Source organism: Oncorhynchus kisutch, linkage group LG10, assembly GCF_002021735.2.
Source record: "Oncorhynchus kisutch isolate 150728-3 linkage group LG10, Okis_V2, whole genome shotgun sequence".
Classification (NCBI taxonomy): domain Eukaryota; kingdom Metazoa; phylum Chordata; class Actinopteri; order Salmoniformes; family Salmonidae; genus Oncorhynchus; species Oncorhynchus kisutch.
In genome coordinates, this window is record NC_034183.2 from 59,495,079 (window position 1) to 59,508,167 (window position 13,089).

The 13,089-nt window shown below is 41.8% G+C and overlaps 2 protein-coding genes across 3 annotated transcripts; one reads left to right on the forward strand and one right to left on the reverse strand.

The window, feature by feature from the left end:
- The first annotated feature begins 31 nt into the window (after positions 1-31).
- On the forward strand, positions 32-3,049 carry LOC109893464 (NADH dehydrogenase [ubiquinone] 1 alpha subcomplex subunit 6). Its single transcript, XM_020486693.2, has 3 exons — positions 32-197; positions 1,943-2,058; positions 2,324-3,049. Exons 1-3 carry the CDS (start codon positions 59-61, stop codon positions 2,453-2,455), a joined length of 387 nt encoding a protein of 128 aa, XP_020342282.2. The 5' UTR covers positions 32-58; the 3' UTR covers positions 2,456-3,049.
- Positions 3,050-3,100: 51 nt separating this feature from the next.
- Positions 3,101-12,503, reverse strand: LOC109887705 (protein FAM234B). Of its 2 annotated transcripts, none has more exons than XM_031834309.1 (14): positions 12,050-12,503; positions 10,424-10,972; positions 9,905-10,027; positions 9,398-9,649; positions 9,126-9,241; positions 8,778-8,937; positions 8,539-8,677; positions 8,260-8,460; positions 7,805-7,886; positions 7,540-7,704; positions 6,199-6,319; positions 5,866-6,095; positions 3,457-5,751; positions 3,101-3,334 (listed from the first exon to the last, which is right to left on the reverse strand). In XM_031834309.1, exons 1-12 carry the CDS (start codon positions 12,084-12,086, stop codon positions 5,866-5,868), a joined length of 2,175 nt encoding a protein of 724 aa, XP_031690169.1. In that variant the 5' UTR covers positions 12,087-12,503; the 3' UTR covers positions 3,101-3,334; positions 3,457-5,751. The 2 variants fall into 2 exon arrangements, with proteins under 2 accessions (XP_031690169.1, XP_031690168.1); XM_031834308.1 differs by having other exon boundaries at positions 5,847-6,095.
- Between the last annotated feature and the right edge of the window lie 586 nt (positions 12,504-13,089).

Genomic DNA, 13,089 nt, shown 5'->3' on the forward strand with positions numbered 1-13,089 from the left:
TGTTTCAAATCCGAATTATTAACGATGTTAACCAGAGAAGAAGATAAAAGAAACAAACATGGCGTCCAGTGCGGCGACCCGGACAGCCGCTGGTGCTGCTAAAGTTGTCAAACCGATTTTCAGCAGGGATCTGGATGAAGCCAAGCGCCGAGTTCGGGAACTGTATCGTGCCTGGTACAGAGAGGTTCCAAACACAGGTAAAACCAGCTCTCCCTTTGTATTAGATCCACACGAGCTAGATCCCAGCGTCAAGGTCGTGCAAATACAGCTAGCTAACGTTAACTAGCTGTAAGGCACTCTAACTACATATTTATTTAGCTCATTGGCTACATATCTTGTCGCTAACATACTTTCAATCTAGGGCCAAACTTAGCTAACGCAACGCGATGCAACCACACCGAACAAAAATATAAATTGTAACATGTAAAGTGTTGGTCCCATATTTCATAAACAGAAATAAAAGATCCCAGAAATGTTCCACAAATTTGTTTACATCCCTGTTAGTGAGCATTTCTCCTTTGTCAAGATAATCTATCCACCCGACAGGTCACGAAGGTGATTGAACAGCATGATCATTACACAGGTTCACCTTGTGCTGGGGACAGCAAAAGGACACTCCTAAATGTGCAGTTTTGTCACGGTACACAATGCCACAGATGTCTCAAATTTTGAGGGAGTGTACAATTGGCATGCTAACTACAGAGCTGTTGTCAGAGAGTTTGTTTGTTTCTCTACCATAAGCCGCCTCCAATACCAGCCCAGCACCTCCACATCTGGCTTCTTCAACTGCATGATCTGAGACTAGCCACCTGGACAGCTGAGGAAACTGGGTTTGCACAACCAAAATTTGTGCCGAAATTCTACCAGAAACCGTCCCGGGGAAGCTCATCTGTGTGCTTGTCGTCCTCACCAGGGTCTTGAGTTCGGTGTTGTAACTGACTTCAGTGGGTAAATGCTTACCATTGATGGCCACTGGCACGCTGGAGAAGTGTGCTCGTCACGGATGAATCCCAGTTTCAACTGTACTGGGCAGATGGCAGACAGCATGTGTGTATGGTGTTGTGTGGGAGAGCAGTTTGCTGATGTCACCAATGTGAACAAGAGTGCATCTTGTTGTGGGCAGGCATAAGCTTCGGACACTGAACACAAATGCATTTTATCAATGGCAATTTGAATGGACCGTGATGAGATCCTGTGGCCCACTGTCGTGCCATTCATCTACTGCCATCAACTCATGTTTCCGCATAAGGAACTGTACAAAATTCCTGGACGCTGAAAATGTCCCATTTCATCCATGGTCTACATGCTCACCAGACAGATCACCCATTGAGCATGTTTGGGATGCGCTGGTGCACGACAGCGTGTTCCAGTTCTCACCAATATCCAGTAACTTCGCAAAGCCATTGAAGAGGAGTGGGACAACATTCCAAAAGCCACAATCAACAGCCTGCTCAACTCTGTGAAGATGGCATGCTGCATGAGGCAAATGGTAGTCACTCCAGATACTCACTGGTTTTCTGATCCACATCCCAACTTAATTTTTTTATTTTAAAGGTGTCTGTGACCAACAGATGCATGTCTATATTCCCAGTCATGTGAAATCCATAGATTACAGCCTAATTAATTTATAACAATTGACTGATTTCCTTTTATATTACAATTGTTTTTAAATTGTGGCATGTTGCGGTTTATACTTTTGTTCAGCGTACTAGCTAAAGCTACATAGATAGTCGATGAGCTAGCTAGCTAGTTTATCGTCATCAACCACCTTTTTTTAATGAATGGACAGTACAATACACTTCCTACATTTGCAGATAGGCCACATGATTAGCAATTTGATATGTAGGTAGTGTGAAAAGTAAATGTATTAATATGTGTATTTCTTTGAGCTTGTTGTGGGACGTTTATAGGACGACATCTTGTCTTATGTTTTGTCCCACAGTGACTACCTTCCAGCTGGACATCACAGCTCGCCAGGGAACAGACAAAGTGAGGGAGATGTTTGACAGGAACAAGCACGTCAATGACCCCCGTGTGATTGACATGCTTGTCATTAAGGTTAGTCTACTCTGCTCCCCAATCAGTCAATTTGCTCTCATGCAGTTAGCCTAGTTTGTTAGTGGCACGGTGGGTTAGTGTTATACTGCTAGACCGAGATACAAACTGTCTAGAGAACTGGGCTGTCATGCTCTACATCATTTTACATGTGACGCATCCAAATCGTTCAAAGAAAACAACTTTGACGGGAATATTTACAAAGATCAATGGTCACGTATCAAGTGTAGCGAGTGATGTTTCCTTTGCATACTTTTGGTTACAATAGGGTAAGATGGAGCTGCAGGAGACCATCAATGTCTGGAAGCAGAAGACCCACATTATGCGCTATTTCCATGAGACGGAGGTACCACGCCCTGCAGACTTTCTGTCCAGATTTTATGTTGGACATGACAATTGAACTGCTCCCTGTACTTTCCACCCTGTTTTGTCCAGTGTAACAGAGGCTTCCCCTTATTGAACTGTAAATATACACATGATACCCAATCTTGTCAAGTCCTCATTGTATAAATGTTTTGATTTTGTGAAAACAGTCATGGGACAGTTACTTCCCACTTGAAGTCGGAAGGCTCTCCTTGTGCACTGCAAAGCTATTGCCACAGTAGAGATGCTTTAATGTGATACAGAAGTGTTTGTGCAAACTAGCCCTTATGATCACTAAGTTCAGAAGATGGATGCTGAGACCAAGGAATATCAGTATGGTTGTCATGGACCCTATGTTTACCCTGTACCCACTCCAATGCAATAAGCCAGTTATTAGTTGATTAGCCTCTGAATAGTTTGAATTGTCGTGAATGACATGCCACTAACGGACATTACTAAAAGGTCAACTTTATTAGATCAGTTTATCAAAAACAAATGTAACTGGTTGGAATACCCTATATCAGAAACCAAATAAATAGGGACACCTATGCAGGCCTGTCACCTGATTAAGGCCTTCCAAATATTTCAATATACCCAGAATGATTGAAAACAGAATAAATATTTCCAGAAATGTAGTAGATATCACTGGCTAAATCAAAAGCAACTTCAACTGATCCAAGGGTTTCCTCTTGCACATCGATGTATTTTATTTAGTAAGACTTATCTGTACATGTAAACGTTATCACTAGGGAGCAATTAGTCCTATCACTTCTCTAAAACAGTTCTGTATCCAGGCAGGCACACATCACAATGGATGGGGAGAGAAGCACCAGAAAGGCTTTGCTGAGTTTGAGATCCTCAAGGCTTTTCAGCTGTCACAAGTCTTCCCATTGTCTGAGAGGCAACACATTACGCTCTGTTGAGGGAGAACACAGTAATAGGCCTCATCTTCCCTGAGGTCAAATGTCATCTTTATTGCTTATATGTTAAGAGATCAATTTTCTAAAGTTGATTTTATTGATCATTCTACATACATACCCAGGTCATATATATTGGAGAATACAGACCATTCAGTCATCATCGTCATCATCCTCAGGGACGAAGATGTCATGCTCTTCCAGCAGCGCAGCAAAGTTCTTGCTGATCAGAGTTCCCACGTACAGGAAGGGGATCACAACCACAGCAATCCGGAAAAGGCCAAATGAGGTCTGGATAATTGTCAACAATTCCATCACAAAAACACATGTTAGCCTGTAATGCTGTGTGAATTTATACACAATGACAACCAGTCTAAAATAAAAAATAAATGTCATAAATAATTTACATGATGCATGCTTTACACATTTAAACATGCATGTATTTATAACACTTCCAGTGAAATGGAGAGGTATAGGCTCAAATAGATCCTTCCTGAGATTGAACATTCCTATATAAATTAAGTTATAAGATATAATTACAAATCTTGCCTGGCCCTTTTTTCATACAAATACCTTCTAGGCACCTTCACAAAATCCCCCCCCCCCTTTCATTTCATAAATGACCTGCGCATATTTTCACAAGAGAGCGCTCACCTTCTTGGGTTTTGGCAAAATACCACCTGATGCTGAGTACACAACTGTTCGGTACTGAGATAGTGCCTCTCCGAAGCCATTAGCATAAAACCCAGAAAATGTTGGTACACTGTTTTTCAACACCGAGAGTCCGGCCTGACGAACCAAGAACGACGCCATCTTCCAAGCCTTTGACGCTCGTAGCAATGCGGAGAGATCATTTTGGATGCACCCAAGCACCGCCCCTGAGCCTGCGCCCTCCTTTTACTCGAATATTTCTCATGATTAATTAACAAACAGTGTTTTTATGATAATTTATTGCGAACGGAGCTGAATCCGTAGTACAGTTGTATTACAAAACACTACATTTGTAGCAGCAAGAATTGCAGCAGTACATTTATTTATTCATGTGATCTGTAAATGTTTTCTAGTATTTCAGCAATATTAATATTTACAAGTACCAATAGCAATAAGATGCAGTTACCACACATGGCACTCGGTAATAATGTATCATCACCACAATAGTTATTGATTAAAGAAATGTAAACCTTTCAGTAAGTAGCTTATCAATAAATACTGTAGGGGAGAGTGGGGTAAATTGAGTCATAAGGTTAGATTAGCCACCCCTTGTTTCTAAGAAACCATACACCAACATTAATCATGTGACCAAGTAGCAGAGGCACACAAGGTCTTATCTGATGTCAGTCTGAGCTTGCTAAACATATCAAGAATCTCACAGACCAGTTTCGTGGGCTTAGTACACAATTATTTATATATTTTTTGCATGTATGGGCTATGTAGCCTCATGCAGAGAACTTGCCTATGAATTGGCACATCGAAACGACATCCCTGTCCCTGACAACTGGTCATGAAATGAAAGTGTTAATGATATTGAATAGACTGATCTATATCTGATTGTAGACATACACAAAATACCACAACCCCATTCCATGAATGAAACTTTGACCTACCAGCACCAGCACCCACTTACCCCAAGGCAGCTCAACCTACCCTGTCCTTATGCATACCCAGGGTAAATTGTGCCAAGAAGCCACTTTTTTCTTTATGAGCTGTTTTCAAAACTTAAATGTTTACATGAATTCTGATTATTTTCAGGGATACACAACATCCTGAAATATATGTAGATATCAATGTTGGAACGAACACAGTATTTCTCTTGATGTAGTGATGCTGAATGTAAAACAATGGCTCAACATACCCCACAGCCAAAATATGTACAGGCCCCCTTTAAATAACTGGGTAATTCTGCTTGAACACAGACCTCAATGACCTAACTCAAAAAAGTGCATATGAGAGGGGAATTAATGTATTTGGAGGAATGAACTGGGTAATTGCCTCTAAATTAAAAATATACTATACGAGTGAGGTGCCAATGGACACCTTACACCTACACCCCTACCTTTCAAATCATTGTGCTTGATCTCCAGAAGTTTCTTCTATGTACTTACTTACATATTTTGATTTCCATTCACCCCAAACAAGGTAAATAGTCAATGATATATTAAATTCAATATTAAATAAAAAGGACTGGTCATAAATAAATAAGTCAACTCATAATATATACACATATAATACAAATACAGCAAAATAAATATTTTTCAGCAAGTGAGTTGAGTAATAATAGAAATTAAAATCGTACTTTGGACAAAAGTGGAAATGTAAACAACTTGAGATAAATCTCCTTCACTTGGTGTTTCCACAGGTTTGGTCCCGCCAGTGGTTTCCCTCGGATCATGTAGAACCAGCAAATAATAACTCCTCTCTACACAGGAAAACAAAATGGTGTGTTTCGTCATCCGAAACTACACAGACACCACAAACATCATGTCATATAAAGCATATTCTGGACATACTTACTTTTCCCTCAACTTTTTACCTAATGGTTTTTGAAGGTGAGACGCCTGAAGAACTTGTTTATCTCAAATACTCCAGGTCTGACTGGTACCCCTGCGGTGCTGCTCTCTCCCAGCCTCACAATCTGTCCAGCAGTGATTGCTGCCCTGAGGCTCGTGCTCTTCACCACCCGAGACCCAGGCCCCAGGCCAGAGGTAGGCCGGGAGGACACGGTAATGTAGGAGGCATCCTTCTGCGGCTCCTGGTAACTTACTAAGACAGAGAAAAGGGGAGAAACAGTTGATCAGCAGTGCTACTAACAGCCATAATCATATGCACAATTATAAAATAATAAATACAGCACAGCACGTATCACCTGCAGCAGTAAGAATGGTGTCTGTGGTGCTGGCGAGCTCCAGGAGGATTGTGGGATATGCAGGATGTAACATGTAGAGCTTTCGGATGACTGGCATGGTTTGAACCCCCCCTGGTGCCACCTGTTAATAGAGCAAGACTTCAAATAGATTTCAACTACTGATCTCCATAGTACGATAGGTAAAGGATTACATATTTGTGCCTATCGGGTTGGGGTTAATTCCACAAATTACAGGAGAGACACCAAAAGGGACTTTCTATCTTCCAACTGCCAACCTGAACATTGGCTATTGTTAACATTCTGGCAGCAGGGTTTTGGTTAATTACACTAATTCAATTCTCTCTTCCTGTAAATTCAATTTAATTTAATAAAAATTAAATGTTAGTCAATTATCCAAAGAGTCTGCTAAATGACTACGGTCAGTCTTTGAATTCAGATATAATTCAATTCCTCTCAATTCCAATGCTAGGTAAATTCCAAGAATTTAATTCCCAATTGAATATTATCCCCAACAATTCCACAAATTAAATTCAGAAATTAAATTCCCTCAGGCTTTCAGGCTCATCACATCCATGTTCACACAGCCTAGTTATACTGGAAATATAGAAATACAAGTTTTAATTATTTTAAACAAATCCTGCAGTACATTTTTCAATAACAACTGCATTAATTCCATTAACTGGAACATGTACAAATATTACATTTCACTTTTTTTTTTACAATTCCAATTAAAACAGTCTAATTCCAATTCAAACAGTTCAAACAGTCTAATTCCAATTCAAACAGTGCAAACAGTCTAATTCCAATTCAAACAGTGCAAAGAGTCTAATTCCAATTCAAACAGTTCAAACAGTCTAATTCCAATTCAAACAGTGCAAACAGTCTAATTCCAATTCAAACAGTTTAAACAGTCTAATTCCAATTCAAACAGTTCAAACAGTCTAATTCCAATTCAAACAGTTCAAACAGTCTAATTCCAATTCAAACAGTCTAATTCCAATTCAAACAGTTCAAACAGTCTAATTCCAATTCAAACAGTCTAATTCCAATTCAAACAGTTCAACCAGTCTAATTCCAATTCAAACAGTTCAAACAGTCTAATTCCAATTCAAACAGTTCAAACAGGCTAATTCCATAACTTGATGATTGTTGAAATTAGAATTGAATCCAACATAAATTCTCCACTTCATGAGTGAATTCAAATATTTAATTGGAATTTCAAATTAAATTGGAATTGACCCCAGCCCTTGTGCCTATACTACTGAAGGATGAACAAACATAACACGTTCTCTCATAGAAAATGTATTCCTGCTCCTTATAAGCATTTAACAAGGGACTCACAGTTGTCTTGGTGAGGTTCTTTGGTGGTCTGACAGGGTCACCGGCCCAGAAAAGGAAAGCTGATTGACCAGATGTCATGATTGAGGTACCTTCCAGGTCAAGGCGTGGACAAATAAACTCTGTCTCCCACAGACTACGCCCACTGGCTCCATCAACCACCTGAACCTGAGATTACAGAGAGATGGATGGTCATCTTTGTAAATATGTACAACTATCTGAGAAGTATAATAGCTATAGGTGTAAATGTTTGTAGAAGAGATTATACTTTTCTCATTCTAGGGGCGCCAGACTTCTGTATGAGGAGATCTGGGATTCCATCATCGTTGAATTGGCCTGGTGCTGGACGACTGAGACAATGATAAATGATTCAGGTTATTTTAGTTCTATAACTTTATAGGGCAGGGGTTTTCAAACCTCTCCTTCGGGGATCCCGTCATTCCATATATTTGAACTAATCTAGAGCTAGCACACCCCATTCAACCTGTCAGCTAATTACCAAGCCCTTGAGTAGTTGAGCTAGTTCAGGTTTGAAAACCACTGTTATAGGGTATTACTTTATAGTTTTATATATTGATTTCTGTATTTTCGGGGAAAGTGTTGCAAGAAAGGCACTGCACTTGTGCACGTGACAATAAAACTTGAAGCTATCCCTTTTAATGCTTATTCATATACACCCTAATGATAAACTTCTCCATATATCATGGTGACCATATTTCCTACCTGTGTATGGCTGAGGAGGTAAGAGTCCACTCTGTGTGTGCGTCCTTCTCTCTCAGTACAGAGAGCTTGCTGGAGAGCTTGCCACACACCAGCACCCAGTCACTGCGGCTAGAGTTGAGGTTGGAGATAGAGTCCAGGCTGTTGTGGTTGTTACACAAGCCAGCCACTAGGGGGACCAAGAACTCCACTTGCTCAGTTCCACTGGACAGAGAAAGTCAAACAGTCGTTCAAACACGCACTCTATTGTAATTGTGTAACCGAGCACTTTTTTAGCCTTACCTGGAGATGTGTATGAGGGAGGAGTTGGTTTTCCTAAGCTTCTCCCAGCCGGGGTCCTTCAGTCTCAGACCAGGGGATATGGGTGTTTTTCCAGTAGCCCGAGTGTAAATATCTCCCAGGGATACAGCCTCTACAGTGCCTGAGTTAATATAGCAGATACATTATCAGACATTTAGTTATTTCAGATGAGAAACAGATTGTTCAAAGTCACTGTGCTTGATATAAAGTGTATCCCTTACCTAGTCCAAATAGAATGTAATATGCCCCCAGCTGTGTCTCATGAAACAGGGGACCAATCAGCTTTCCAGAGACATTAAAGGTCGTGAGGTTAAAGGTCACGGGATGTCCAAGCAGAGCTCCAGTCAGCCCAGACAGCAGGAGCAGTGAGAGGTCAGACACCTGAAAATAAGTTTGAGACAGTTTGGTGGGAGTATTCTAGACTGACTGGAAAATGAGTGTTGTTAACACAGTGACTCCGAAGATTTGGGAGTATGGTCTATATTGTAATAATAATATGATTTATATAGTAACAATTGTCTTATTACAGCAATAAATATGTATAGGTGCCAAGCCAGAGATTGTCATACCTGGTCAGCAGGTAAAGTGGCAATCAGCAAGTCAGGAACAGAGTCACCTTGGAGATCTGGCAGAGAAACTGCCTGGGACTGGATCTCCCCTGGGGCTACCGACCACAGCTTCTTCCCTGAGGAGGAAAATACGATAGGTTACTCCTTACTGAACATTAAACTATTAACTTCAACACATTATTAATACATCTACCCAACTGCTAAAATGTTCATGCTTGTAGCTGTGAAACTGAACCATTAAAAGCCATGCATTTCTGTGGTTGTTGTCTGACCTGTGGTGCCGTTGACAGCAGTGAGGTGTGCAGACTCGATGAGCAGACACACAGGGCCGCTAGCTCTGTCTCTCTGGGCAGATAGGGGAATGGCGCTGTTGGGGAGGGCTCTGAGGGCAGCGCCCCCTGCTGGCAGCGGTGATGGGTGGGCTTCGTACTGCAGCCCACACTGGATGAACTCCACAGGATCCCTGAGGACCCTCCTCCAAAGCACCTCACCACTGAATGCAGATAGGGCCACCACACTGTACTCTGGGAGAGACAGAGAGGGAGAAAGAGAAGGGGGTAAAGGTGGGTGGGGTTTATTACGTGTGGCAAATTGTGTGTTCTCAGCAGTTTACTGGGGCTAGCAGGATTAGATATGGAGATTAATATTACATAATCACTGGTAGATTTTTATGGTGTACAGTGAGGAGATGGGCTTGAGAGAGAATAACGGCTAAAAATTAGGGTTGAAAATATCCTCTTCGTTACTACGACAATGTCCCTTGCTGTTTCCATAGATACCTTTGTTGTTCCCCACAGAACGGGAGAGATGGGTATTGTTGCTCTTTTGAGTGACTCCTATTAGCACATCCTCAACTGAGTCATTGTCAACATCCCACAGTGCAAGAGGAGGTGGGGTAACACCTGAAGAAGAAGAAAACCACTGTTACAGACAGGAACGGTTTGTAACTACTATTTACTAAACTAGACCTGCGGTTGCTTTGCTAATATGCTATTATAATAATCATGGTAATGTGTAATCATACTAATCCAGACTGTGTAATATCCACCCCCTGACAAAGACAGTCAGATAAATCTGAGTTTTGTGTTCTCAACTGCTTTCTCATACAGTTGACTTTATTGTAATGTTGACTGTGCTTATCTTAATCTAAAGCACTAGTCTGACCAGTCGGACCTGACCTGTAGTTTTCTCTTTCTCTGCTGTGAGGGAGAGGTGTATTGGTATCAGCAACCAGCAACATACGGGTAAACTGTAGTCTGTTTCATGTGTATTGTTTATACATTAGACTCCTCACTCACCTCCCACATGATCACCCAGCTCTTTCTCCCACTGTGGCCGTTTGTCCAGTTCCCCATGCTGACAAGGCACCAGAAAGGCACACAGCAGCACCACCAGCATGGCACAGACCAGAGGCACCAGGAAAAACGCTGCCCGGATGGCTCCCCTCACCTTAGCCTTCTTCCCGTCCGGGTCAGCACTGGCACTGACACCCAATCCAGGGCCACCAGAGGCCCCAAGCCCCCCTCCATCCTCTACTCCCTCATCCCTGTTTGTCTCCCTCTGGCTCCAGTACTGCATGCCCTTCTCCTCTCTCTCCTGCCTCTTTTTTCCCGGGAGCCGTTCTCTCCACTCATCGTCATCCTCCTCTTCCTCCTCTGCCTCCTCTTCATCCCCTACGAGCCTCCCTTTTCTGCTCCCTCTCAGCTCTGAGGTACCTGTACCCATGCAGTTGCCCCTCCCCAGGCCATTGCGGGGATAGTTGAGGACCAGGTCGTCCTCCTCGCTCTCGTCCTCACTGTCGGCCTGAGTGAGGGGGTCATACTCTCCAAGCTCCGAGCCCTTCTTCCCTGTGAGGGATATACACACAAAGACACACACGGTTAACCTTTTACTGCAGTGGGCTAAATCAGGGTCACACAGAGTGTTTCTTGGTAGTCTTAAACAAATCTACGTTGAAACAAAAGTATCCACCTGACTCACATGGTTATGGGCTTAAAAATAAATGTCAGATATAGAGTTGAAATGTATTACATTTTGAGTTTGCATCCCCATATTACACTTAATATATATCACAGAAGACTGAAATATAACAAAAACTTATGACATAGAAACACCAGATAATGTTTATTAATTATGACATTCTGAAAAATATTAATAACATTCCACCCTTGAGGCCACTAGCGCTCGATTTGGTCATTTGACTGCAGGACAGAGTTCTACGGATCTGTTCGGGAAACAAGGCCCAGGTGAAAACTAGAATGATCTGATAGAACATGGTGGTGCCTGATAGAACGACAAGCATCCCAAAAGGACAGGGAAGTTACTCAAATATTGTTTATTTTAACACCAAATGAATTATGTTCTACCCTGGTCCCAGATCTGTTTGTACTCTTGCCGACTCTATTGTTCATTGTTTGGCATGACAATGATTGCCAAGTTAAATGAATGACCCCCATTACATGGCCTCATTTGTAGTTATTTGTTGAACACGAGATTTAAGCAAGTAGCTAAATCCGTTATAACATTATTATGACAGTGAGCACTGAGAAATCAAGCGACTTCGATGAGGCACCTTACTGTACTGTACAGTAGCTAGCTAGTGCGGCACATAGGATTGTGAATGATGCAATGTTTTTCTACTAAAGCTTGAAAAGAAACGAAATATCAAACATTGAAAATAAGTATCGTATTTCATCTCTCAATTCTGGACTGTCATTAAACAAATAAAAACATTATTTTGTGTTATTGCAATCAACATTACTGTAACGTTAGCCACAGCTGGCTGGCTGTTCTAGCTAGCTCACATGAGCTAACAGAATGACACCAAAACAATGAGACACGACTGCTACAAAGACTACACAACATCATTTTCACCCAAGCAACCCTTATATCTATTTCCCAAATAATTGCAACGCGTCTCTTACCAGGCAATTTGAGAGCACGGGACAAAGCTGCAGCCATTGCAAATTGTAACGGCGCTGTGCTGCAGAATTGATCCTCTCATCCAACCGAGGCGCTGAAGAACTGCTACGCGTGTGCGTGTGTGTGTGGGTGGACGTTTCGGGACTGTAGCGAGTGCATTCTGGGAGACGTGTTTTCTTACCAAACATAGTCGCAGAGAGGAAGAGGCTAAGTCAGCAGATGCTATTTAGCAGTGGGGTGTATTCATGAATGCCAAGGGAAGCCAGAAAATCCCCCAAAAATGTACCAATAACAAATGTATTTTTCGTCTCTGCGTTTTCAGAATTTTCCTTCAATGCGCAAGAGGCTGAATGTATCTCACCAGAGAAAGTATCCAAGAGAGCAAAACAGCGCCCCTCTTTCTCTGTATGCGTAGGCCATCTATCTCATGCGGTCTGGTCATAAAGGGTATGACATTTCTGCCGCCCGTAGTATTGAATGCAAGGGAAGCCAGCGAGCGAGCTTTTTTTTTATACGTTTATTTAACCAGGCAAGTCAGTTAAGAACACATTCTTATTTTCAATGACGGCCAGTGGGTTAAAAAAAAGATAAATAAAATAGCCAATCAGCGCTGAGATAAACTCCAAAAAAGTGTCAAGGGAAGCCAGTTTGGATTTGGTTTCACCCCTGTCACAGAGAAATATGTCATTGATCATTGCAACTTGAATTGTTGCATCTCATTGTGTTGTACCCCGGTGTCTAGCTTGCTAAAATTGTCCCTTTCCCAAATTACCCATGGATGGGGATAGGGATTTGGACTTGTGGTTTTACTTAATTCTCCGTACTCGCCAATGACGGCGATTCTGATCCAATCATAAAATACATTGTGCCCCTGGACTGAGAGGATGGAAGGTCAATATGTAGGTTGTAACTAGATATAGAAGGCTAATGTTAACTAGCTAACATTGCCCATGAAAGGAAGTTAGGCTAGCGAGCAAGCATTTTAGCCAGGTAGCTTAGGGCAGCAAAACATACAAGTGTCAACAGGAAAGAGAGCAGGATG

Excerpts from the sequence above, each read along its gene's own strand:
- LOC109887705 (XM_031834309.1), bottom strand. The coding sequence starts at position 12,086 with ATGGCTGCAGCTTTGTCCCGTGCTCTCAAATTGCCTG. Across the intron at positions 8,678-8,777 it reads TTACATTCTATTTGGACTAG|GCACTGTAGAGGCTGTATCC; the intron begins GTAAGGGATACA and ends ATATTAACTCAG. Across the intron at positions 8,461-8,538 it reads TCCCTCATACACATCTCCAG|TGGAACTGAGCAAGTGGAGT; the intron begins GTAAGGCTAAAA and ends TTCTCTGTCCAG.
- LOC109893464 (XM_020486693.2), top strand. The coding sequence starts at position 59 with ATGGCGTCCAGTGCGGCGACCCGGACAGCCGCTGGTGCTGCTAAAGTT. Across the intron at positions 198-1,942 it reads CAGAGAGGTTCCAAACACAG|TGACTACCTTCCAGCTGGAC; the intron begins GTAAAACCAGCT and ends TTTGTCCCACAG. Across the intron at positions 2,059-2,323 it reads TTGACATGCTTGTCATTAAG|GGTAAGATGGAGCTGCAGGA; the intron begins GTTAGTCTACTC and ends TGGTTACAATAG.